This window comes from Corvus brachyrhynchos, unplaced genomic scaffold, assembly GCF_000691975.1.
Source record: "Corvus brachyrhynchos isolate BGI_N302 unplaced genomic scaffold, ASM69197v1 scaffold8, whole genome shotgun sequence".
In the NCBI taxonomy this organism is placed as follows: Eukaryota; Metazoa; Chordata; class Aves; order Passeriformes; family Corvidae; genus Corvus; species Corvus brachyrhynchos.
The window spans coordinates 750721-778708 of record NW_008240031.1 but is presented as its reverse complement, the minus strand read 5'-3'; the positions used below and the strand labels follow the sequence as shown (position 1 = coordinate 778708).

The 27988-nt window shown below is 38.5% G+C and overlaps 1 protein-coding gene across 1 annotated transcript; it reads right to left on the bottom strand.

The window, feature by feature from the left end:
* Positions 1-73: 73 nt before the first annotated feature.
* SCAMP1 (secretory carrier membrane protein 1) lies at positions 74-27960 on the bottom strand. Its single transcript, XM_008640914.2, has 8 exons — positions 27873-27960; positions 21516-21614; positions 21143-21254; positions 14307-14435; positions 8562-8721; positions 6804-6905; positions 4898-5015; positions 74-3324 (listed from the first exon to the last, which is right to left on the bottom strand). The coding sequence occupies exons 2-8, from the start codon at positions 21591-21593 to the stop codon at positions 3160-3162; spliced, it is 864 nt and encodes a 287-aa protein (XP_008639136.1). The 5' UTR covers positions 21594-21614; positions 27873-27960; the 3' UTR covers positions 74-3159.
* Between the last annotated feature and the right edge of the window lie 28 nt (positions 27961-27988).

The following is a 27988-nucleotide window of genomic DNA, read 5'->3' as shown; positions in this document are numbered from 1 at the left end:
GGACACAGCAGTGACACAGAAATGTTGATTCACTGGCAGAAATGAGAAAAATAAACACTACCAAAGCAATTCTTTTTTCCGCAACTTCATTTTACTTTCAATAATGTTTTAAGATTCACTTAATACCTGTAGAATTCCATTCAGTCATGACAGAGCATGTTTAATTTTAACCCTTGTGAGTTTACAGCACAAGAAGGTAAGCTGCAAGTATTTTAAGAATTTTCTTCTTAACAGTTGAGCAGACTCATTCTCTTTAACCAGATTTATTGATAGTGGACATTTTGCTTCACCATTTCAGCAGAAATACAGCATCTATATACAGAATTATAAAAAGCAAGTCAGACTTTTATATAGATCATCCTCCCTGCATATCACCCTGACTGTTAGAAGAAAAATCCCCATTATTGGTCAAAACTATACAGAGCGAACACCTAGGAAAAAAGTCTTTTTTTATTCTATGACACTGTGTTAATACAATAAATATACAAAACTTCTGAACTACCGAGACATGCAACAGAGGGACAGAAGAAGTGCATTTGTACAGAACCATGACATTCACCAGGATGGCAGAACATTGTTAGTAATTTACAAAATATACAAACATCCTCAGATAAATAAAAACAACTCCTAAATTACAGATCAATGACTACTGACATTCCAGTGTTTAAACTTCATACCTTGTACTCAGTTTGTCACAATACTACAAAATGACAACTCAAGTGGGTGCCATACTCTGATTAATAAGAGACCATAAAATCCAATTTTTGTTAGGTACAAAATATTTTAACAAATCTCAGCCTTCTGTTGTCAAAAAACAAACTTTTCCCTCCCTTTTGGGCTGCAAAGTGTCAGAGATTTCTGGTTTAAAGAATTCACATGTGACACAACCCTGAATTTCACTCAGAAGGCTTAAATCTGTACATTCAAACCATGATATTAGAAATCAACAATTCTTATACACAGAACATTACATATGTTTTCTCAAGGAACCATCAAACATTTAAAAAAAAAATCTACCTGTCAAATTCAGATTTTATTCCTAATGTGTTTGGGGTTTTTTTCTGGTAATGTATATTATTATGCAATCTTCAACTTCAGTTAAACTGTAAGGATGATGTCCCTGGGATTCCTATCCAAGAGATACCAAAAGAATTGCCTAAATTTAGATTTAAAAGTAATCCATAGCAGAGTTCCTAGATACAACCCTCATGTTAAGTTTAAAATATGAAAAGAACAATCTTGATACACAGCTGCGAGAATGATGGTCCCCAATCTCGGCAGAGAACAGTGACTTTCATCTGCAAAGCTTTAAAAACATTCCACACAAATTTAAGGTCAATGTTGCATGTCCACTATTATGACATTTTAACAGCCTTGTTACATAGAATATTTAAGCAAGTATAGTCATTAATGTGAACTTCAGCATAGGTGAAACTATGACGTTTATTCAAATTCAAGTCAGATTTAAAGAAATTGGTAAAAGAAAGGAGACTAATAGGAGAATCATGCTAACAGTATATTACTGATTCAGGGATTAAGCTAGGGAAGTATTTTTTTAAATGAGTATTTTTTCTGTTATTATGAATGTAGTGTAGTGAAAAAGAATCTATGAAATTCAGTCCACATTCAGAATATGGAGAGGCCTCAGAATTTTGTGCTGTGTTACTAAAGATGATTCACCTCAAGAGCTGAATTAATTTCAGCCACAGTGTGTACTTACACAGGTTGTGGGATGTCACCTTTCCAGTTTTTAGAAGAGTTTGAAAAACTGCTGAAGTATTGTATGTAAGTCTCATGAGGCAATCCAAGAATATAAAGTCTTCGAAGGAGAGAAACTCACACTATACTAAGACCTGATTATATTATATTCTAGAATATTGTGATGGTATGTACCATTATGTTAGTTTCACAGCACCAATCTAACTTCTTAGGCCTCCATTTCAATGAGTTAAAATTTGACTTTATTAAAGATAAACATCTCTCCCTTTACCAAATCAAAATAGCTTAGAAGCTTTTTTTCTATAGCTTAAAGCACATCACAGAGATGGCTGAGTTAACATTAAAATTCTTTCAAGTATCTGTTAAATGCCATTGCTTAAAGAGCCTGGTTTGAGACAATATTCCTGTTAGAAAATTAAATACTGTATATATAGTGTTTTGGACAGGCAGTAAACAGAATGACTGTCCAGCCTAGAGATTTAGTACCACTGTTAAACATAAATCTATTCTTGAAAAGAAACCCAAACAAAAAACTAACCAAAAAAATCCCAAATGAAGCAAAAATACCACTGCACATAGAAGATGGACAGGGGATATGTGAATACTGAAGTTAAAAATAGCAAATATATAGTCATTTAGCTCTGTGATTGAAATCACCAGTTAACTTCCTTAAATTGTTCTATTCTATTACAGAGAACATTTATGCCCCATAGTAATTTCTCACAGGTAGAGAATACTCCATGGAAATAGATACAAACAAATGCTATAAGGTAGCGGCAGGTAAATTCTGGACCAAAACACTACTTAAACAAGATCAGGTAACTCAACAGTATTCATGCAAACTTACAGGTTTATATCAAAAGACTTAATCCTAAAAAAAAAAGAAAAAAACCCAACAAAAAAACCAAACAAGAAAAGAATTTATACTCTCTGCCTTACTTGTATTTGACCCCCAGCAGCTGCTGAAACTGCAAAAGCAGTAGTGAAACCTAACTTTCAGTATCTCTCAGTCTACCCCACTTCTTACGGTAGAAATAGAGAAATCAGTTGTTGCAAAGGAAAATAATTGCTCTGAAGTGCTTTCCTGAAGTTAAAAAAAACATACTGGAGTGAACTGCTAAAAAACCTTCCATATTCTTAATACATTTATTTGATCATTATATACCACAGTTCATTCTCAGGCCAATTGTTGAAATTATTTATCCTCCAAAAAATATGGAAAGCTTTACATTGCAGAATTCAACATGTTAAAGAAGGGAAAAGAATGGTTTTCTTCTTAAATAAATTTATAATAAAATAAACCAAACATTTCCCATTTAACCCATGCACAGCTGCAGAAGATACAAATGTGCTGTGTGAATTTTCATCTAGGGGTTTAGGGAATACAGCAAGTGACTGCAAAATAAAGAACAGTTGAAGAGAACCACGGTGACTTTGTTTCTACATTCGGTTACCCTTGAAGGCATTCTGAGCTGCACTGGTGGCTGCTGTCGAGGCGGCGTTGGCTGCAGCAGTTTGTACAGTCTTGTTGGACATCACTCCCGTGGCAAACTCCTGCTGCGCTTTCTCAAAGCTTGCACCAGTCGTGCGGTAGAGCCCGTGCACCTACAGAGGGAAAAGCAGTGAGAAAATGGTGCCACACTTCCCATTTCTTAGTACACCAATAGCAAGGTCTCAAACACAAAGTGGAGCCGTGAAGAGAGGAAATGTGATTTATTCATGTGTTTGAGAGAATGCATAGATGAGAACATGGAATTTTTTCCCACAAACATTTGAATTTTTCACTGTCCAGTTGCACATGCAATTTGACTGCAGAGAATACCTGTAATTGTTTGCAAGTTCAGAGGGGTCTCATCGTTTTTACTAAAATGTGTGATGTATATTACATGAACTTTTTGCTACAACAATATTTAGGAACATTTTAATTACTCTGACTGGTTACAAGAGTAAGCTACACTCTGACTGAACATTAAAAATTTCAAATTATCCTAATTATACAAGTACACATTTGCTAAACTAGTGTGATGGCCAACAGCTCTGTATAATAACCAGATGAACAAACAATATGACTTACACTCTTAACAATATGGCATATAACAAAATAAAAACCAACAAAAACAGACAAGCAAAAAATCCTGAGTAACTTCAATTACCTGAGTATTAAAATTCAAATGCTATTTGTGACTCAGTTAAGTCACAAAAAGGTTGTAAAATAATCTTGCAAAGACATTTTCATTCCAGTGTAGCAGGAAAAATTAATGTAACTTTTTTCTCTCTTATAAATGTGACTAGTTCTCATCCATAAAGATACACCAAGTCATATAAGAATATGCAGATTTTTGAAAAGAATCCAGATGCATACAGTAAGGAAAGTGTAAAAATGTATTCCACCATACATTTTTCTTGCTTGTTTCTCTCCTATATAGAGTATTTCTACAGAAAACAAAAAAGGACATCACCAGGCACACACTTAAAATTTCTAGTTTACTGTAAACAGGTCAGAAGAATTTGTGTATGTGTAAAATCTTTAAACCTAACTGTAACTGAGGTTGAATTAGTAGAATTCAGCCAGCACATCATCATCAGAATTCTCAGTTACATTTACCTCAATGACTTACTACCACATCAGTATCTATAATACTTGGATCTTCTGGGTGGAAATTTACCAAAAGTAACCATAGAGAAAGAATATATTTCTTTGAGTTTTCATGCTCCTGCATCCTCAGCTGGCAATAAAATATTTAAGCAATGGAGATAGAGAAATAAAAATCCTTTTCTGAGGTGCTGAGCATCTCTACTGATTTTAGTGGGAATGACTTTGGTAAGAGCTGAAACTTAGCAATCACTTGAGTCAAACTTCCCTGTGCCTGATGAACAATCTGGCATCTACAGCTACAACTGTAACGTCCAGTGCATTCACCTACTCCTTCATGGTGGGGTTACCTCCCAGGTTCTCTTTATTCAGAACTATCCTTCCCCATTTGCTGAAAATACCTACATTGTACAAACAGCATTTTGTAACTCCACAAGAGTATAAGCAAAACTGTACAGTTGTTAACAGGTAAGGCTCACCTTGATTATAATTTAATCCCCACTACTTTGTGAAAGAGTACCTCTCTCAAGACAGAAAGCAAAATCAAACACAGGAAACAAAAGAGGGGAATAATATGTAACTTACCTTTTTAAACATAACTAGTGAGATAACAGCAGATGCTGTGAAAAGTGCAGCTATGATTATCATCATAATGCCAACAGGAATACTCTTATTAAGTCCAGTAAGAGATGAAATCCACCCACTGAAGGAAAGAGAAAGAACAAATGTTACTAGTACAGCACATGAACCATTTAACCGAACATACCCTCACCAAAGAAAACTTTATAACCTCCTGGCTCTCAACCATTTTGAATATTTTAAAAGAAAAATAATGGGAATTTTACAAAAGCATATTTTGGTTCTATGGTATGCTTTTAAAGCTTAGTTTCCATTTATTCCACAAAAAATGCAAAAACACTGTAAACATTGTAAATATTATCCTTGAGCAAAATTGTGGAGAAATTAGAGAGTTGCTGATCAACTTCTTGAGGTTATTTTGTTATACTGTCATTTCAGATTGATTCAAGATTACATGAATTTGTAGAAGAGAAAATATCCCTAAAAATAGAGTTTCTAACTTCTATAAATACAGAACAGAAACATACCACACATACACAGCTTCTGTGTGGGAAGACTCCTTTAATTGTATCCACATAGTGATACTTTCTCAACTGAGGTTAAAAAAGTTTCTTAAGTAGAGAACATCAGGTGAACTAATAGAAAAAACTGCTCTATCAGTATCTACTTCAAGCATTTCCCCACTCTTCAAAACTGAAACACCAATAGACACCAACAGTTTCAGACTTGAAAACTAAAAAAGCAGGTTGCCTTAAGAACAAAACCCCATGCATTAAGATGAAAAAGATTTTTCCATATTAGGAAAAAAAAAGCAAAAATTTATGTAAATCCAAACCTTAAAACTTTCCCCTACCTGTTTCGAACTGCTTTGATATCTGCTATGTCCTACTGTAATCTACCACAAAACCCCAAAATCCAAACTGTAATTAGGATTTTCCGATGATCTGGCTACTTTCCATACTCCTTCCCCAAGTACACTTAAAAGCACACTTCACAGGCTTGGATGAATACGCAAAACAGAGGATTCCAGAGCAAAAAAAATAAAGCAGGATCTTTCCTTACATAACCATTCTAAAGCAATACTGTTTTGTCTGCCTTGCATATATTTGGAGGTTTGCAGGAAAAAGCACTGATACAGGGAAGTGTCATTACCCAACTACAGCACTGCCACTCATTACCAGCTGGCTACTGCAACCCTGCTTTTAGTTAATTCCTTTATTCCAAGGACAGTGACTGATTCTCCACAGCTTCTCCTTGTAAAATCTAAGTATTAGACCTCAAAGACTCAAATAAAAGATAATATATATACAAGATTCATGTAAAAGCTTACATATTTCCAAACATTTAAAAGAAAAATCAACTTATTACAGAACATAGAGAGAGGTGACTCAGACAAATGAACTCTTCAAATAATATCAAAGATATACCACTATATTCACCCAGATGCCTTAACTCATTCTGCAAATTTTAGGCATAAATTTCAATAAGGAGCAAGTACATTAATATCATTAGAAATAACTAACAATACAAAAAGATATCCAAACAGTGTACTATGGATGTCTAAATTTTTATTTGTTTACCCGAAATATAGAATGAGTAATAACTCCTATTAGAGTTAACTCCTACTAATAGAGGAGGTAGTGTATAAAAGAGTAGTTCAAAGTGGTTTAAATTGAAGGATAAAATTTTGACCAACATAGTAACAGAAGTACCTCACATTCTTTGGATATATTTCACCCACTTCTCCTAGTTAAGAGCACTCAAAAATGCTTTCTTTTGAGAGTTAAATGTAACATTCCAGTGAACACAAGATTATTCCTTTGAAAACACAAAGACTGTATTGCGGTTGTTACTTCAAATATGAGTGTTTGTCTTACAGGCAGTACAATGCTACAGCAAACAGAATACTCACCAGTTTCCCCATCTTTGAAATCCTGCAGCTTGAAGTACATGTACAGCAAACTGACAGATATATACAAAGAAGAACACAAAGAACCTGAATGAACTGTCACTCCTGAAAGAGGTGGGGGGGAAAAGATTAAAGAAGCCAGAAAATTCATGATTTTTATTCAAATTCTGTAGTACTAATCTAACTTATTTCTGCATTAACTAGAGGAAAAGTACTTTCATTCATCAACAATGATCTGAAGTATCAGCAATTCTGTGGTTTTTTAGAGCATTTATTTACAAGAGCTGCTCTTTCTTCTTTAATATAGTGTTTTTGCCACATGCACCTCTAAGAAAGATGAGAAGAGTTCTGTTCAGCCCACAGCAAGGGCTCTTCAACTAACCATTTAAGTTTGTATAAAGAATTCTGCTCCACTTTCAGAGTGAAATTCACAGTGCTGCAAGATGGGAAGTAAACATTTAACTTGTGAAAGGAAATAAAAGCTCCTATCACATTACTGACACATAGGGCACACCAGAATACTGAAGCAGCTCTTATTTTAAAGTGAAATGTACAAAATACATTTGCTGTTTAAATTACTAAAATGCCAGCCTTAAAAAGACTGAAAATCAAAAAAACTCCCCGCCAAATACAAATGTCCAGGCAAAATTTTAATGAAGACTCAACTTACTACTATCAAAACTAATGATCATATGATATGCTTGCTATTAGAGTTCTTAAGAAAGTAGAAATCATTTAGTTAAGTTACAGAAACAGATTTTGCCCTTGACAGCTCTTCCTGCAGAAGGGAGTTTGTAATTTCCATACAACCAGTTCAGTTCAATAACCATTTTCAGCTGAGCAACTAACTGGAAGTTCAATATGCAAGTAGTAGGTTTCCTTTCTGAACCAGCAATTTTCATTAAGAAAAGCTATGGATTTACTAGACAGGAAATGCAAGTTAAACTATATGATTCCTCAAAGATTTGTGGGTACAGCAATACCTCCTCGGTCAGCAAAAAGAAACACTTCCTGTAGTCTAAGTGTTACACTTAATTGCAACTTCCAGCCATCAATCTTTTTATGCAAGAATAAGAGTATTTTAACTGAGAACATCCTGAATCACTTCAATGTAAAAAAAAAAAAACTTTAGGAGTACAGGATTTGAAATCTCTACATGCTGATCTTCACCAAAAAAAAGTTTAACGTTGCACGCAAACACATCATTCTACTCTTAATCACACACCTCATGCTTCTGAAGTTTGCAAAGATTACTAAGACTAGGAAAAATACTAGTTTGTTTACTATATACCTGTTCTACTAATTTTTAAGAATCTCAGGCTATTTCAAGTACTGTAGGTGTCTATGACTTAAAAATGCAAAATTTATGAGTAGCTATTTATGAAGCTCATTCAAGAAGCAAAAAATTTAAGACACTCTTGACTACTAACCTACTCGAATTCTTGGTGTGAAGAGGCAGAGATTTAATGAGAATTTTCTTTTCAACTGTTACCAGCCCTTATTAACTTTAACAAAGTTAAGTATTTCCTACAAATATTTTGTCTGTGGTAAAAACTATAAATATCTTAAAGGATATTCCACAATATTACTAACTATTGGCATCTATATTTCAAATTCAACAACTGCATTAATGGCAAACATACTATTTGTTTCTAATGAAAGCACTTTAAAGGATTATCATCATGATAATCAAGCAAATTCTGGAATGTTAATGCATTTTGACAAGTTTTTAAATATCCTAAGTCAAGCTGAAGTTGTTACCTGAAAGCTCCATAAAGTGGTCTGTACCAGCAGACAAAGGAACAAGGGGTAAAAAGCAAGAACCAGAGAATACTTAATCCAAAATCAACCCCTCGTGTAGCATCAACGTAAAACCAGGCCAAACATCCAAAGATATTAAGAAACAGTGTCACTGTATCGACTGTAGAAGCAAAAGCAAAATAATTATGTTATGTTCAAACAATAAATTATTACAACTGCTAAAGTTACACCCAAACTGAGCATTTTAAACAAAACATCAGCAAAACACTAATACCTGCTCAATGCCTTCTGTAATAAATTGATTTTTACAGTTTTCTAAATTTCAGGTAAACCCTGTATTCACAAGTGAAAGAACTCAACATGAAAATTCAAGTACCACCAGCTACCTGGCAATGGAAAATATCCTGTCATAACAATAAAACACTTTCAAACATTAAATTAAGAAAAAAGAAGTTTCCACAGCTGCAATAATTGACATTTTTTTCTACAGTAATAACTGAATATAAATATTTATGAGACTACTGAATATTTTTTGAGAGAAAGCTCATAAAAGACATAAAGTGCATCACAAAATATAAGCACTGTGCTCATTCAAATTTGTAAACAAAAATTTCCCAAATAATCTTTCAACGTGAAGCTTTTTGTCTTTCATATAATAAAACAAAAAACCCCACTAAGAATGTTCCCCAGTAAAACACAATCTGCAAGAAGCTGTTCTAGATGCTTTAATATATTTTGTATATTCAAATATTTCTTAGAACACTGGTCTTTCTTAGAACATCTGCCTTTTTGGTGGTCTGTGGTTAGCTCAATACTATAATGTTCTCATTGGAATACCTTATTACACGTTAACTATTCAATTTCTACTAAGAAAATGCATTTGAATTATGACTTCACATTTTATTTCAATTAAGTTTACTTCTCAGAACAGAGTAAGGCAATATTAAGAAACATTACAACTACTACCTTCATGCTATCTGGCACAGAAGTAAGTTCTGCTAGACTTCAAGGATGAACATGAATTTCTCTCTTTGTTCAGCAATAACCAGTGATTCAGGAGGGATTTTGCTGCCTCAGAGGACAAATTCTTTCCTTATGGATCAGGATAAAGTAGGATATTTATAACTGCATAAACTGCTCCTGACAGCAATGATTTTTTTTTTATTTAAGTTCAGAGAAACATTTTAGTCATTCTACTGGATGGTAGGGTTAACAGAATAAAGATTCTGAAAAAGAGAATCCTCAAGCTCTTTTGTTGCTGTTTCAACTACGACTTAAGCCCTAAATTGACACAGTGGGAAAAAACTCTTAAAAGCAAGATGCACAGATCATTGCATGAAAGACTGATGAAACTGAAAACATGTCCTCAGAAAAATCGTATCTTCCTGTAAGAGTCACCAGAATCAAAGCACTTTGTTCTTTAAAGTAACAGGGAATTATTCCACCTACATGTCTTAGCACTGCCCCAACAGGTCAGCAAAGCAACTCATTTCAGAATTTGGGTATTTATGCCTCATGAAGCAAAAGAAACAATACAAATCCCGGTTCCTTCCTTCCTTTGGTAAGTACAAGAAACTAAGAGAGGTATTCTCTCTTTTTCTACTCAATACTGGAAAACACAGAGACCCCCTGTGTTTACTAGAAACATTCAAATTCTGGTGGAGCTTGAACTTTCCAAAACAACTTTTTTTTTAAAACTTCAATTATGGTAATAGGACAAATTTTAAAAGAATACCATTGGTGCAAAAGAGGGTGAAGCATCACACCCAACTACTGATACTAAAACCAGCAACACAGGGGTCTGCTTCACTACTGTCAGAGTCTCAGCTTTACAAAACAAGTATTAGCAAGCTATAGAGGAAGACAGCAGTCTGTCTTGACTGACAATTCTCATTTCACTGCACTTGCCCTTCACTCTGCCTGCTTGATGCAAGGTACAGGGACTCATTTATCCTTTGAGCCAACACCTTCACTACAGGATCTAGGCAAGCTTTGTTCTTGTATGAACAGACAGGTGTTTGTAGGTTCAGGGTAAGTGTTAAGTACCTTCCACCTACTTGCCTCAGCAAATTAAACCATAATACAAGCTATTAAAAAATAATGACCACTTGGAGGCTGAAATCACCTAAGTCTTTGGCAGAAGTCTGTAACATGCAATTTCTGTATGACAACTTCACAGCTATAACAATAGAGTACTCTGTGTGATTCAAGAAAACCTTCTCCTAGTTTGTGTGTGGAAGCAGCTGAGGTTTAAAAAAAGGCGTCCATGCCAGAACAAGAGGCAACAATGGGAAATTACAACAGTTTAACAAGTATTCTTTTTTTGGTATAAACTTCCCTGAACAGAAGAATTCTCCTTAGATATATTCCTTGTCTTAATTAACTACACTTTATCATCCATAAATGTCAGAAAGTGAACTGTAGATAAAGACCACAAGTTGTACTGAAGCTATTTGGCATGTACATTGTTGAGATGATTTTGTCATTCCACTTAAGACTGTATGAAAATAGATTTTTGTACTAAGTTTAATTTCTGTAATGTTTCATTTGATTGTATTCTCAGGAAACCTAAGTCCACGTTAGGACACACGACTGTCACTCTGGAATGGAACTGCCTAAAAGTGAATGGGATACCTACAGAATGGAGAGTTTTGAAGCCAGAAGGCAACTCACAGAAGGCAAGTGCGGACTGGACTAGTGAAGTTTGATCACACATAACCTTGAAGCACCAAGTAGCTTCAGATGTTGTTTAGGCTTTTGCTCCTAGTCTGTTCTGCTCACTTGGGAGAGACATGCTAACATGCCTTACAGAAAAGAGAAATACATTCCATAGGGAAAAAGTAGATTCTAAAACAGACTTAGATCAGCACATAACATAAGCATTAAACAGTCTTGGATCAGCACATAAACATGTGCTATCTAAAATGTCAAGGTACTTTAAAAAAATTTCCTATGCTACACACTAAAAAACCACATAATAATATGGAGTGAACCAACAGTGAATCTGTATGACAGCAACCAGTCAAACCTCTAGAAAACATCACTCACAAAGAAAGGCTGAGTGAACTATGCTAATTAAGGCAAAAGGAGATGACTAATGGGGATAAATGTGTTTTCCATAACAACAGTGGACAGAGCAGGAGGGGAGAATTAAATTATACACCAAGAAACATCTTTTAACTCTAAAAGACAGCAACCCATTAGAACAGGCTTGGAACAAACATCTACACAGATGGATATACATACATATATATATATATACACATATATACACACACACACACACCATCTATCATTTCCTCAGACAGAGGATGAGATGAAACTCTCCTAAACAGAAAAAGAAAAAATGTTGGAACTTCAGGGTATTATTTTTCTACCAGAATCTCTTCAGTGTAACTTCAAATAAGAAATAATCTTTGAAAATCAGTAGTGTTTATTTAGCGCATGCTATCAGCCTGTGGGGAAAGTAGCTGGAAAACACATGCTTTTGAGCCTGTTTTTGACTGTTAGCACAAGTCAAGAGACATTGTACTTGACACTGGACATAATAATAGCATGAAAAGATCTAAAAAGCTGTGCTCAGTGTTAATGCACTAGGAAAACTATCATTTTCATGTGCAAGCCCTTAAAGCAGCAATGGCCACAAAGCCAAGATAGAATAGAAAAGCTCCAACGACAACTATGAAAAGCCATTGCTAATTGATTGTTGTAGTTCCCAAAAACATGTGAGCACTCAGTCTATTTAAAAAAAAAAAAAGTCTCTCCCCTTGGGAAAAAATGTGCAAACATAAAACCGCATCAAAGTATCAGAAAAATCTGACTTCTGATACAAAAGGAGAAAAGAAGGATGAATTAATGAAATAGGGATACAAACAGACTTGTTTTCTCATGCATGAAAGAGCATATGGATCTTAAACAGGTGAAGAAGTTTCCTTGGAGATATAAAAACCAAGAATGATGACATAAAATTAATACTAACTGTGGAAACACAGAAAACTAAACCAGAAAGTTTGTTGCCAAGGCTGCTGAAATGGAAAAGGACCTACTGTATGAAGGGCTGAGAATGCAGTACTAGATTTATCCAAATGGGATTATGTTCACAGAATCCCTAGACCTTACAAGACATAGGAAGTTCTGAAAGAGAAAATAAAATGTAGAGTGGCAAGCAGAAGCAGATCTACTATGGGAATAAGTACCTCCCCAGAGGAAAAATGGTCAATGAAAAATTAGCTAAACCACGTAGGCACAATCCTAGGAAAGAAAAGTCCTAAGGATGGATTCAACAGCCAACCCTAAGGCATGGGGTTCTATACCCCGTTGTGTTTATCTTTTTTTTAAACTGTGAAATAGATTTTGTCTTTCTTTTCCTTTACTATGCCCTTTCCCTGCCTTCCTGAGTAATATGTAAGTCAGAGAGTACTAGAGCTAAATAACAAAGAGTGCAAGAAGACTTGGCAGAAATCTCAGTCTACCTAGAAGATTAGCTGTCATGTCAGTATAAAAGCGTAGCTCATCTATATTTTGAAATAATGTAACTTCCTTTACTTGTTGCCGGAAGACAGAAAATGAAGAACAGTACTAATACTGCAATTCTAACTGCCCAACTTCACCTCATGCTTGAGACACACGCACTTTCAGAACTCAGTCCTGCAAATGACCAGAATTAGTAACCATCCTAAAATTCTGAGTATTTCACCTTAGATCTCATATAAATCTAAATTATCTGTCAACTTTATGAGAGTGACTAGTCATATGCTCTACAGCTGCTTATTTGAAGATTAACAATCTAGCAATGAATATAGAAAGCTGTAGATTATGATGAAGTGGAATTGATTTGATTCAATGCTGTCTGCTCATTTCATGTGTTTCAATTACATGGTTCAATCACAGCAACAAGATTACCAGAGTAACATGTAAAATAATGGAGATTTCCTAACTACATCTTAAACTATGAAAAATAGTACAGAAAACATCTGAAATCCACGTTTTCTCAGAAGGCTAAAAATATATTAAAGGCATCAAAGTACCTAAATCTCGCAATTTCATCAGAGTCAGAATATTTATTAGGCTTTTATCAATCACACTGGACAAGGCAGAAGAAACAAGTGTGGCACCTGCACACTTGCTTAATCCACCATTTCTCCAGTCAAAACACAGCCCCCCAATGAGGGCAAAATCAATCCTAGAAAGATGGTGAAGAGCATTCTTTGCCTACAAAGAATAGTTTTAACATGGGCTGATTCTTCAGCTAATTGACACTTTTCTCTTTCTCAAAATAGGGTAAAACGATATTAAGCCTCCGCTATAGATCAAAACCAGATTGAACTATAGAAAACTATGTATACTAGAGCAAATGGATATTATACATCTTGAACTCAAAAGTTTATTAACACTAATTTTGAGATTTATTTCTTAATATATAAGCTGATTTTAAAAACAGTAAAGTTATTTCTAAGTTAATAAATGGTCGAAGTTCATTTTACAACAGGAGAAACTTAAACCAGACAATTCCAATAAATTAGAACCGAATTGCCCTAGGATAATCCTCCTTTTTTTTTCTGTGGAAGCTTTTATGACGGAATTCAATCCTTTCAAAACTGAAGCTAACCATAAGATTTTGCTTCAACATTTGGCTTCTGGATTTAAAATACTTTTTCATTACAGACGTTCCAAAAGCCAAAGCAGCAGGTATGTATCACCAGGTTTGAATAGGCACTTTATTTTTCTTAAAAAGGAAATACTTACACATCCACAAATAGTACATAATCTTTACTGTCTTCTGGAATTCTACAGGAATGTCTACTGAAAAATCCTGGTAAAAACAAGGACCTACAGGAAAATTCTCAGGAAGAGGTGGCCAGTTATTTTTTCTACCTGCAAAACAGAAAATAAAGAAAAAAAAAGGCCTTTATAATGTCATTTCAGTCTCTGTATATTAGAAAGAGATATACATTTGAACTTGTTTGAACTGTTTAATGGATGAGTTTCTCAGGTGGATGGATAACTTGGGCTACCAAAACCCAAGAGTTTTAAGAGCAATCCTCAACATAAACTTCAGAAGTGAAATACAATTAAGTGTAGCCAGGTCAAGGAAAACACAATATTTTTTCTACATAAAAGACTGAGCAGGCACCTGACAGCTTCTACAAAGTAAAAATTTTTCCCAAAACAAACATATATGGACAGAAAGACAATTTCTGAGAATTCCTTGACTTTTAAATATTTCCCTAAAGCCCCACCATACTCACATAGTCTGTTGAATACAAAGATGGGGGACTGAAAACCATTCTTCATTTTCAGAATCCTGGTATTTTTAATGTCAGAGTAACTCTAACAATTTGATCTAGTTTCCAATATGGTTTCCTGTCAAAACTTACCTAAAGGCAGTAAGTCTTAAGAAAGACAGTTACTGAAATGGTCTGTAACAACGTTTTTGTAACAAGAATATGCCCTACAGCATCACTATATCTTGATACAGTTGTGTGACAAAGTGAGGACACTGCTAAGGACACAGGATCAGACACTTGAGTTTCCTGTATGCTTATCTGATCAAAGGCTAGAGTACACATTCTGCTGAACACAAGTCATACCAAGCGCAGACTCAGAGATTCAGCTGAGACAATCACTGCAACAAACCTTTGCCACAGCATTTCAAACTCTGGATATAAGAGCTACATTAATCACCATGTGATCAAATGGGCTAGTTGAAATAGGAAGCAGCACACTTTCATTAGCTCAAATGCAACGCTGCACAGAACCTGAGCAGAAAAGGCCAAAGGCATTGAGTTGAGGTGATGCACAGCTTGAAGATCTTTCACTATAGTCAATTACGACAACATACGATAACAGTGTCCTAGACGCGCAGCCAGTATCTTAAGGCAATTGAATGCAAATAGCCGGAAAATTGCAAAAGACCCTGTTCTCCAATAAAGACCACTCTGTGGTGTTTTCAGAGGAGTCCAAATGAGTGTGCAGGTCCCCGGGATCCAGTAATGCAATACATGGAATAGTTCAAAGCGGTGCCAAAGTAGGTTCATGACGGACATCAGGAAGCATTTCTTTACCAAGAATATCATCAAACACTGGAATGGGTTTCCTAGAGGAGTGGTCAATGTCCTCAGCCTGTCAGTGTTTCAGGGCACATGAACAACACCCTTAATAACATACTTTAACTTGTCAGTACTGATGTGGGCAGGCAATTGGACATATATATATAGTCACTGTGAGTCAAGAAGGTGGCAGCAGTGACCGAAGTAAGTTTGGTGGTTGTGGTGGCCAGTGGGCCTGCGGTACAAGGGACAAAGAGAGAGACCCTTCCTGCCTCTTTGCTGTTGACCCATTCTCGGGAGCTATCTGTGTGTCTGCGTGTACACACGTGTGTGAGGGTGTGGTGGTCCTGCCGAGCAGCTTCGCCTTGGAGACACTTTTAGGAAGGTCACGGCACCTCGCACTCCAGCACCGCCAAGCTACAGCAGAGATCGTGACAGGTGGTGAGCATTAGATCAAGCTGTCCAGAAATTTCTCGGGCTCAGGGACACCTGAGCAGCAGCCCAAAGCCCTGTCAGGACCCAGAAGCTCTCACTAACCAGTCAGGAGTGGAGTGAGCATTACCAGAAGCAGTGTGGGAGATTTAATTGGCTTTAGGGAGCATGAGTAACCAGGGCATGGTGCATCAAAAAGATGTGGCATAGGCAGTTTGTGCAGCAGGGCAAGCAGGGAGGGTGCTGCAATCTGCAGGTAAGTCTGTGCCTCAAGTAAGTGCTAACTGCTCTATGTTTCTGCCATAGTGGTGGGCACTTGTGTCAGAACCAAAACGAGTGTGTCTACTCAGAACAGCTCCTGAGAAGCCTGACTGACACATCCACCCAGAGGGAACTGGTAAGGAAAGAGACATGAGTACAGGTGGTGGCTTGCAATGGATGCACAGATACTTTTCCTGGAGAAAAGCCTTGTACGTGAATGAAATGTGCGTAGTTTGATGGCCTGTTGCAGAAGGTGAACAGATTGCAACAGGCTGTGCAGTTTAGAGGGACTGAAACAGAGACTGAGACACGGCTTCAGAACCATACACCTACAATGGGTATCACTGAGTGTGAGACACCTTGGATCCTGGTGACCCACAAAAAGAGAGCTCAAGTCCAACCTCTACCCTCCAACACCCACACCAAAACAGATATGATGCTTTAAAGGCTTCAGATGTCCATTAACAAGTCCAACAAGGAGAATCTGGGCCAGCAGCACATTGTCATTACTGTAAAGAGAAACACTGAGTAATTGTGGTGGGTGCCTCCCTTAGGGTCACTGAGACACCATCTACCAAACCAAACGAGAGTCACAAGAGGTATGCTGCTTACCAGGGACTAAGATCTATGATGCTGCCTAGAGGATACCCCAACTTGTCAAGAGCATGGACTACTACTCGCTATTACTTTCTCATGTGGGTACAAATGATGCCACAAGCCAAAAAATAGTTAGGATGAAGGAAGACTATAAAGCCCTGGCAAGGCAAGTGACAAACACTGGTGCCCACATCATTTCTCATCTATCTTCCTGGTCAGAAGCAGCCACACTCTGCTTCATCAATGTCTGGCTTCCTGGCTGCCATCAAGGTTTTGGCTTATAATTTTAACAGTGGTTTGTGCTTAAATGATTGTAGCCTGTTAGGGAGGAATGGAATCCACCTGCTTTAAAAAGGGCAAGAGAACCTTTGGCAGCATGCTGGCCAATTTGATGAGACGGACTTTAAACTACAGGACTCAGGGGGTGGGGTCCAAAGTGGACATGATCACTCCATTGCTTCCTTCTAGGGAGTAGGTCATGTCAACCAGTGCAGCAAAAGATGTTCCTTGACTGCTTCTCAAGATGAGGATCACAGGGCTAACCACAATAAGGGTGTTCATGGTTATGATGAATCCTCTTACACTCCATCTAGGGAACTTCTCTGAAGTGCCTGTACACAAACACACAGCAGCATGGCGAATAAACAAGAAGAACTGGAAATCTATGTGCAGTTGCAAGGCCATCATCTCATTGCAATTACAGAGATATGGTAGGATAGCTCACATGACTGGAATAATGTCATGCATGGCTACGAATTTTTTAGAAAGGACAGGTCAGAGAGGCAAGGTGGTGGAGTTACTCCTCATATGATAAAGCAACTAGAATGTAGCAAGCTCTAATCAGGAGCAGACAAATGAGTTGACAGTTTACGGGTGAGAATTAGGGGACAGGCTAATATGGGTAATACTGTTGTGGGTGCTTACTACAGGCCATCTGATGAGGAGGAGGAAGCTGATAAGGCTTTCTATGGAAAGCTGGGAATAGCCTTATGGTCACAGGCCCTGATTCTCCTGGGGACTTCAACAACCCTGGTATTTGTTGGCAGGACAACATGGCCCAGCACACATGGTCCAGGGAATTCCTGCAGATCACTGAAGATAATTTTTTGATGCATATGGCAGAAGAGCCAATGAAGACAGTTGTGCTGCTGGACGATCAAACCAGAAGGGACTGGTTGAAGATGTGAAGGCTGGGGCCAGCCTTGGCTATAGCAACCATGAGATGGTGGAACTCAAGATCCTGTGTAGAGGAAGTAAAGCAGCAAGCAGGACTAGAACCCTAAACTTCCAGAGTGCTAACTTCAGCCTCTTCAAAGACCTGCTTAGAGGAATCTCATGGGTTAGGGCTGTAGAGGAGAAGCGGGTCCAAGAAAGCTGGTCAGTATTCAAGCATCACTTCCTCAAGTCCAGTGTATTCCCATGAGCAAGAAATCAGGGAGAGGGGGAAGGAGACTTGCATGGACAAGCAGGGAGCTTCTGGTAAATTTCAAGCACAAGGAAGAAATTTATGGGATGTGGGAAAAGGAACAGGTCACATCAGAGGACTACAGCAACAGCATCAGGGTATGCAGGGATGCGACAAGAAAGGCCAAGGCCCACTTGGAATTAAGTCTGTCAAACGATATCAAGGACAACAAGTAGGGCTTCTACAACAACATTAGCAGCAAACAGAAAACTTGGGAAAATGTGGGGTCACTGCTGAATCAGATGGGTGTCCTGGTGAAGGAAGACACAGAAGGCAGAATTGCTGAATGCCTTCTTTCCTTCAGTGTTAACTGCTGTGGCCAGTCCTAAGGAATCCCAGACCTCGGGGCAAGGAGAGAAAGGCTGCAGAAAGGAAGACTCCCCCCGAGTCATAGAGGGTTTGGTTAGAGATCAACTAGGCAGACTTCTTAACACCCATAGATCCACAGGCCCTGATGAGTTGCACCCATGGGTGCTGAGGGAGCTGGCAGATGCTGTAGCTGAGCCACTGTCCATCAGCTTTGAAAAATCACAGAAAACAGGAACAGGGCCCAATGACCGAAGGAAAGCCAGTGTTACTCCCATCTTCAAAACTGGCAAGAAGGAGGGGGATCCAGGGAACTACTGGCCAGTCAGCCTCACCTCCATCCCTGGAAAGGTGATGAAACAGAACGTTCTGGAAGTCATCACCAAGCATGTAGACAAAAAGAAGGTCATCAGGAGCAGTTAGCATTTTCCCAAGCAGAAATCATACTTGACCAATCTGACAGCCTTCTGTGATGGCAGGGCAGGATGGGTCGATGACGGGAGAGCAGTGGATGTTGTCTGCCTCCACTTCAGCAAGGCTTTGGACACCGTGTCCCATAACATCCTCATAAGTAAGCTCAGGAAATGTGGTTTAGATGAATGGACAGGGAGTCGGATCAAGGACTGGCTGAATGGCAGAGCTCAGAGGGTCAGGGGAGTAGAATCCAGTTGGAGGCCTGCAGTCAGTGGTGTTCCCCAGGGATCAATGCTGGGTCCAGTCTCACTCTACTTGTTTCTCACTGACCTGGATGAAGGGATACAAGGTTCCCTCAGCAGGTTTGCTGATGATACAAACTGGGGGGGTTGGCTGATACACCTGAAGGCTCTGCTGCCCTCCGGCTGGACCATGGTAGGCAGAAGAGCTGGATGGAGAGAACCCCAGTGAGGTTCAACAAGGGAAGTGCAGGGTCCTGCCCCAGGGAGGAATAACCCCAAGTACCAGCACAGGCTGCCCCACTAAAGAGCAGCTCTGCAGAGAAGGACCTGGGAGTCCTGGGGGATCACAAGGTGACAATGAGCCAGCATTGTGTCCTTGTGGCCAGAAGGCCCAGCGGGATCCTGGGGTGCGTCGGGAAGAGTGTGGCCAGCAGGTCAAAGGAGCTGATCCTCCACCTCTACTGGGCCCTGGTGAGGCCACATCTGGAGTGCTGTGTCCAGTTCTGGGCTCCTCAGTACAAGAGAGAAATGGAGCTTCTGGAGAGTGTCCAGCAAAGGGTCACAAAGATGATGAGGGGTCTGCGGCATGTCTTATGAGGAGAGACTGAGAGAGCTGGGCCTGTTTAGTCTAGAGAAGAGAAGACTGAGAGGGGATCTCATCAATGCATATAAATATCTCAAAGGGGGTGCGAAGAGGTTGGTGCCAGATTCTTTTCAGTGGTGCCCAGATACTGGACAAGAAGCAATGGCAATAAACTAAAACACAAGAAGTTTCACTCAACATGATGAAGAACTTCTTTACACTGAGGGTGGCAGGGCACTGGAACAGGCTTCATGGACTGTCCCTCTCTGTAGACCTTCTAAACCCACCTGGATGCATTCCTGTATCACCTGCTCCAGGTGACCCTGCCTTGGCAGGGGGCTGGACAAGAAGATCTCCAGAGTCCCCTTCCAACTCTAACTATTCTGTGATTCATTGTAGGTCCCTTCCAATTGAAAGTATTTTATTCTATTCTACAAAATTCCCTGACAACTTGAATTACTAAGCAATTATGCAATTTGGAATTGTAACACTGCATATTCAAAAAAAGACCAGCATGTGTGAAAATGAAACAGAACCATGAAAAGACTAGATAAAGTCAACCTTGCACACGATGGTTTGCTTTGTTGGGTTTCAGGACTTTTTTCTGAACTTCAGTCTGAAGTTCTTCCTTTTGAAAACAAATATTCCCACAGATGTACTTGTAGCAAAGCATCTTCAGTTAAGATGACATAAATTTTCTCACATTTGTGAAACTGCTGTAAAAAACTGTTTGTTTTGCAGAGCACAGAGTTTGTAGCATACAAAAAACTAATAAAAGATTAGTAATAGAATAGATCTTTCTGCTATTTGTGTAGAATATTACGTTTGTAACACAGCAAAAATATGAAAATGTTTCCAACTAGAGAAGTTCTCCTACAGCTATACTGACAGATGAGAAATCAAAGAGATGTTACTTTAGGTAGTTTTACTTCATCTCAAAATGCTCCATTTCTATTCAGTAGAATCACTCAGATACTAATCTAGAACAAAAATAGCCAATAGAAGAGAGTAATATGCTACAGAAGCCACATTTAAATTTTTTTCAGTGAAAACCTGGAAGGACAGCCCAGTTTTTTTTCACTGTATGCATTTTCTCAAGGGAGATGAACTTCCTTTTCCTGAAGTCATTACAAAAATCCTTCTTCAATTGGCTTCACAATGTCACTGTAAAATTAAAAGTTTCTAAGAAAAACTGACATTTCTGAAACTTAAAGTATATTTTTCATGCGTACCCCCTTGCTGATTGAGACTCTGCATTTCCCTTTCTCTGCGATCTAGTTCAGCTGCTTTTCTTTCCAGTTCTTCTTGACGCTTTAGCAGTTCTGCCTGGGCCAAGGCATGCTCCTGAACAAAACAAATATCACCAGAGATTGATAAAAAGTACGCATATGGCATAAATATTCCAAGTCTTTTCACTATAATTAAGCATCTCCAGTTATGAAGACTGACACAATATAGCACACATTCATGTATTAGCCAATTACTTAAAGGCAGTATTAATTTTAATTAGAAAAGCAATGCTTATTTACAAAATACATTGTTCCAGAAGTGTATTTAAATAATTGTAACTAAGAGGAACCTAGGGCCTAAAAGTTGCAGACAAACCTTTGCTATTTGTGTGTAGGAAGATGGTTCTTCTGTTGGTTTCATTATTGCTGGCTGGGTACTGGGTACATTAGGCATTTTCACATTTCCTGGAGGAGGCTAAGAAAACAAAAGACAGTAATAAGGAAACATTTTCCTATTCTAATAAACTTCATTATATCTGTAGGAACCAATCTAGTTGTTTTAAAGGAAGTGCTGCTAATAGAAACTGGCAACTTGATACGCTGCTTGCAATATTTACAACCTTTAAAAAAAAGACATCAACTGAGTTCTGTGGTGCAGCTTATCCTTCACTACTTTCAATAAACAGTCAAGGAATTTTAGGATTCAGTAGAAATAAATGGAATTTTAATTTTGTTCAGATGTTAATGTTAATACAGACAGTTACTGTTTCAGAGAATTGCAGCACTTAACAGTCATCTATTCATATTCTGAAACACAATGTCATTTATTAATAACGTCTTCCAGAGCCTTCTACTTAACAAAGGCTTACATCACCTGGCTAACTAAAGAAGTAATGTACCATATTAAACTTTCAAATTCAGAATCCATAATCTATTGCTTGACTATTTTACCAATTTTTGCTAGGTACTCCAGAATTTCTGCTAGGTTGATACATGTGTTAAGAATATAATCCCAGCAAAAGTTGCATTTCAGCCACTGTATTCAGAGGATACAGACTGTTCCTGAAATACAGTAGTATTTCTTTCATTAAGTACAGAAAAGAAGCGCATGTTTTTGCATACTACTTTGTTTTCATACTTACTTAGCTTCATACTGTGTGCACAGGTAAAAAAAGTTGTACTTGATCAAAACTATCTTAAATGGTAGAAGTTCAGTATGGCTTTAATGTGGTTTTTCAGGTTACTATTCAAAGATCACAACAATGCACAATAGGCACAGGTATTATAAATCATCTACTATAGATGCAGAACCTAGTGAAGAAAGCATTGTGGTCATAGAGCATTTCAAGTTGAAAGGGACCTATAAGGATCATGGAGTCCAACTCCAAACTTAAGTTGGTTAAGCAGGACTTTCCCCTCACAGACCAATGCTGGCTATGACAGCATTGTCTCTCAGGTGTTTTTCCCTTGCTCACAGAATAACCTTAATTTTACCAGGCACTGCAGTGAAACCTACTGGCCTGTAATTACCAAAGCCTTCCTTCTAAGTCTTGCTGAAAACTGGGACAACATTTGCCAGCTTCCACTCAACTGGTACCTTTCCAGACTACCAACACCATTGAAAAATAACATGGAGAAGACCCATGATATCATCAACCAGCTCTTTCAGTACACTGGGATGAATTCCATCAGGCCTCACTGACTTCATTCAGTTGGAGCAGTAAATCTTGGAATACCTTCAGAGTTTATACAGCCTTGAAGTCACAGGACTACAGGGGACCATCCCTGGGCCCATCATTGGTGTTAGAGGTAAAAAAGGCACTAAACATCTCTGCTCTGTCCACATGCCTATTTGTGAGGTGACTGACCTCATCAAGTAATGGACCAGCATTATCTCTGCACATCCTTTTGCTGCTGACCTTTTTAAAAAGCCATTTTGTTTTCCACCACAGTGTTGTCCAGCTTGGATGCTCATCAAGCTTTAACCACACAAATCTCTTCCCTGCAGTGGCAGGCAGCCTCTGCAGCCCTCCTGTGTCATCTGTCTATGCTTTCAATGTCCATACACCTCCCATTTTTATTTAAGTTCTAGGAAAAGATTCCTGCTCAGCCAAGCTGGCCTTCTGCCCCATTTCCTTGAATTACAATACTTTGAATTTGCCTGCTCTTGAGCTCTTAAAAGATGGCTCTTAAAAAATTACCATCATGCTTTTTAAACTCAGTTTGCTCTAAGTCTTCCTGTCAAACTACTTATTTTTATAACCCTAATCAAAGCTGAGAAGCAAAAAAAATACCAGCTACTTACAATGAAACAAACAGAAGTATTCAAATGCCTTGGAAAATCATTTAGCTATCAAAATAATGCTCAACAAAAACCCCTGGAAAACACAGCTGCACAGTTTGGGCTTTTCCTAGAAGTAAGAAGTACTGAAGTTGTATTAGTACACTCTCAAGTTCCAGCATTGTGCTTACACCCAGGGCTGCATCAAAAGAAGCTTGCCCAGAAGCGGCCCATGTCAGGGGAAGCATTTCTGCCCATCCCCTCTGCTCTCATGACACCCCAACTGGATTACTGCACCCAGTCCTGAGGCCCCCAGACTAAGAAGACCATGGACATAGTGAGTCCAGAGGAAGGACACCAAGATGATCAGAGGAATGGAGCACCTCTGCTGTGAGGACAGGTTGAGAGAGTTGGCACTGTTTAGCCTGGAGAAGAGAAGGCTCTGGGGAGACCTTATAGCACCTGGCAGTACCTGAAGGAACCCGACAACAGAGCTGGTAAAGGGACTTTTGACAAGGGCATGCAGTGACAGGACAAGGGGGAACAGCTTTAAACTGAAAGAGAGTAGGTTTAGATTAGATATTAGGAAGAAGTTCTTTATCATGAGGGTACTGAGGCACAGGAACAGATTGTCCGGAGAAGTTATGGATGCCCCATTCCTGGAAGTGTTCAAGGCCAGACTGGATGGGGCTTTGAACAATCTGGTCCAGTGGAAAGTGTCTCTGCCCACAGCAGAGGTCTGGAACTAGGCAACCTTTACCAACACCAACCATCCTATGACTCCTTGACTTGACAGTCCAACCCTTCCATCCTTCTGGAACCTGGAAGACTTGGTCTCATGTCAGGCATAATGACAATTTAAAAACAATACTTGATTCATGTTTCTTACCTCAGAAAAAAGCCACAGTCATCCTGTAAAATTTCTTTTATTTCTCATTTCATACTCCATAGAATTATATTTTTGTTTGAATTGGAAAAGACCTTTAAAAGGTCATCCAGTCCAACCCTGCTGCAATGAGCAGGGACATCTTGAACTAGATCAGGCTGCTCAGAGCCCTGTCCAACCTGATCTTGAGTATTTCCAGAAATGAGCAAAGTCTGACTTACATTTCAGGATGAAGTTTTAGAATTCTGCCTTAGTTAATATAGAATTTACTAAGTATACAAAATGAAACACACTTTTATTCCTTTATAGATCAGTATATACATGGAATAGTTGGGAAAGAATGATGCTGCCTGTTACTTCCTAGAACACAGTGAAGTAATTAAATACTGTGGGGGAAAACTCAAGACTCCCCAGGAAAACATGCTGAGCAGTAAGACTTAAGATACCAACTTCTGTTCCAGGAGATTGAAAAAGATGACCTCCCAAGATTCCTTGCAAGCTAGACCTGGCATATTTTGTCATACCTATCTGTTCATGTGCTGTTGGTTGCCTGTCCAGGTGCTATTGGTGTCTTAGGGACTTGGGTAGGGATGAGTGGCTCACAGCCTGCATGGGATTGACAAGTCATTCACAACAAGACAGGTGGTCAGCAATTCTGTCTTTTTAAGGGTACAAATCTTAACGCTAATTACCTACACTTGTATTATGAGGACTGCAATAACCTCCAGCCATCAGTGAATGGATAAAGCCGTATCATGCTGTCTCACCACATTTTGACAAGGCAAGTACATCAGCTGTATTTGTTTTTACAGGAACTTTACTTCATAGATCCATGGTCTCTGCTCGTTGACATGAATATACGGTATCTTGAAATTCAACCAACCCCACTGTACAATAACCCTTTTTGTTTCAACCCCGGATGGTACTTCTGGGATTGATCTTTCTAATTCATGCCTTGCTGTCACAGCAGCACTGAGAGACAAAGTAAATCACTGAGACCTCTCTTAAAGAGAAGAATTTTTGTTAAAGAAACTTCTTCACCCTAGTTTTCCCACAGCAGAGTCCATGTTTGATTTCAGGCAGGTACCACAGTAAGGACAGCTTGAGCTGAGAGACACCTAGAAAAAAGAAATCCCTGGGCTTTTATAGCTTTACAACCTATGAACTCATTCTCCACGTGATCTTTATGTGCCCTGCATATGCCTTTTGGTCCCATACGATTTTTGATCTGGGGCCTACTAGTTCTTAATAGAATTCTTTATCTGTAGCTGTTTTTATCTGGATATATTGCCGCTTCTGTTGACAGCGGCAGCTTCTGAATCTTTCAGTCTGCACTTGTCTTAGAGGTTTCCTTCACAAAATTAAGTAACAGTTCAAGATTAGCTCAACTTTTCAAGGTGAAAGTCAGCAGTTTGCAGCCTAAGGCTTCAGCAATAATCAATTTAAAAATAATCAGAATACAGTTTAAAAATTTCATCTAACTAAACTTGTTTTCAGCAGCTGACTGGAGATAAGTGTTCAAAAGACATTCTCTCTTGAATTGATTTCCTCATATGGGTGAAGCTTATTTACTGGGGGCAGGTTAAAACTTCCAAAAGAAGCCAGGAGTGGATGATCACTTTGGTTTCCTACAGACTTCTGTGTTTTTCTACTGTGTTTAGATACAAGATGGAAGGATAGGGAGCCACCCAGGAATTTGCTGAAAAAAAAAAAAGTCCATTGAAATACATCTCTTGAAACAATGACTGAAAACCCAACTGCCCTAATGAATTTTTCCAATTTTTTTTAATGCAGCAATTTGAAATTGGTTGCTATATGCATTATTGTGTATAGGTATATATGGGTATACAGGCATATCTATATACACAGAGTGCCCAGAGAAGTTCAAGACTTAGAAGCAGGAAGAGATTAAAAGCTTTCTTTAACATGGTTTCATTAAATGATGAAGCAGAAATACTAATTGTATAATCTCATCTTCATTGCTGTTTTTCAGAAACATGAGGAAAAGACAGTATAATCTCCATGGTGACTGTTGGAGCTAGAGACAAAACCACTGAGGATCAGCCTAGGATATTTAATTTGACATTTACACCATTCCCTGAATTTATTTTTTGTTGGCCCATCACAGGGGTCCCCCTCAAAGAGGTCCCCAGACCCTGCCCCAGAGCACCAGAGATGATGCAACAGACCCTCAGTGTTGCAAGGGACAGTGTCAAGCCAGCCCCTGCAAGAGAATCACATGGGCGTTCCCACCTGGCCCGAAGTGTGTATTAATCCACGGAATTCTGCTCTCTTCGGCATGTGGCGGGGTGTCGTGTGGTGGTGTGGTGTGCTGTGGCGGCGTGTGGTGTGGCAGCATGTAGCGGCGTGGCCACAGCAGCGATGGGGGACCCTCACCACCAGCAGACCAGTTGGAGGGGAGCAACGAGACATCGTTGGGACCCTCGGATGGGTGATCTGCTTCCACCTAACCCCTGTCACCTCTCCCTGTTCCCCCACTCCCCCCACACACTTTTTTTTTCTATTTCTTTCTCTCTTTTCTCTTCCCTTCTCTTTGCCTCTCTACTATTAAATAAAATACATCCATTTTTTGGCATCAACATCTAACCTCATTTGGTTTTAATCTCGTTTCTGGGGATATTTTGAACCTTCTAAGTTCTTTCCGGTTTATGCACAGAGACTTAGCTTGCTTTGCTTTTCTGGGTCTAAACCAGATTGCAACAGCTATGCAACTTTGTTAAAATACTGGTTTATATCAATGAACATAGAGCTCCTTCTCTCTCACGACTGAATTGTGTCGCTCCATCCATGGCATTGCAAATACTCAAATACGAATACTCCCTAACAGTACTACCAGATTCATCATAAAAAATAACACTGCATTTTAAAAATGCAGTATTTGAATGTTTATAAATTTAATTGACAGAAAATAACCAGCCACACATTTTGCTCATCTTGCACAAGATCTTCACTATCAAAAGCAGCCAGTGAAAAATGCAGTTACAGTAGGAATTTAGTATCCCATTTCTTGTGTTCCTCACCACAACAGAAAAGCACAAGGTATGTTGAAATCATACAAATCAGAAACATAAAACATATTTATTTGACATAAATTTTTCATTTCACTACTGCACCACTATTCAAAGCCTGTAGACTGTTATGGAAACACCATGTTTCCTCAATTCTGAGCAACATTTTCATTAAGTGAAACAGAAATCAAAATCAAAACCCTGATGGGGAAGTGTGCCACACTCATAAGCTTCAAAGCCAGTGAAAAGCAGAAAACTATAAGGACAGACTATCAGTAGGCTTATTAACAGGGAAAAAACTCAGTTCTGTTTTGGTCCCCTTTCAGAAGGCCACTCTTCCTTAACAAATCAAAGCTCTCTTAAATCAGCTGTGCCAATGCATCCTCCAAAAACCTAACGGAACTATCTATTCTTACGCATCTTCCACCATCCGTATCTAGCCCATCATACAATTTACAACATCAGTCCCAACTGTGAAAATAAAACCTCACAAACTAAAAAAGATTAACAGCATGATTAAGAAATAAATGTGCTTACTGTTCTTGAATCAGAGAACGGATTGTACTCATCAAGCCCTGGAGGAACATTTCTTGTCACTTGTGTAACAGAAGGATCCTAGAAGCGGAAACAGTTGCGTAAATTTATGCACATGT

What these genes read in the sequence shown, in the direction of transcription:
- SCAMP1 (XM_008640914.2), bottom strand. Translation starts at nt 21,593, where the DNA reads ATGCCTAATGTACCCAGTACCCAGCCAGCAATAATGAAACCAACAGAA. An exon ending in TATGTACTATTTGTGGATGT is followed by an intron (nt 8,722 to 14,306) that starts GTAAGTATTTCC and finishes TTGCTTCTACAG; the next exon opens with TCGATACAGTGACACTGTTT. An exon ending in CACTAGTTATGTTTAAAAAG is followed by an intron (nt 3,325 to 4,897) that starts GTAAGTTACATA and finishes TTCCCTCTGTAG; the next exon opens with GTGCACGGGCTCTACCGCAC.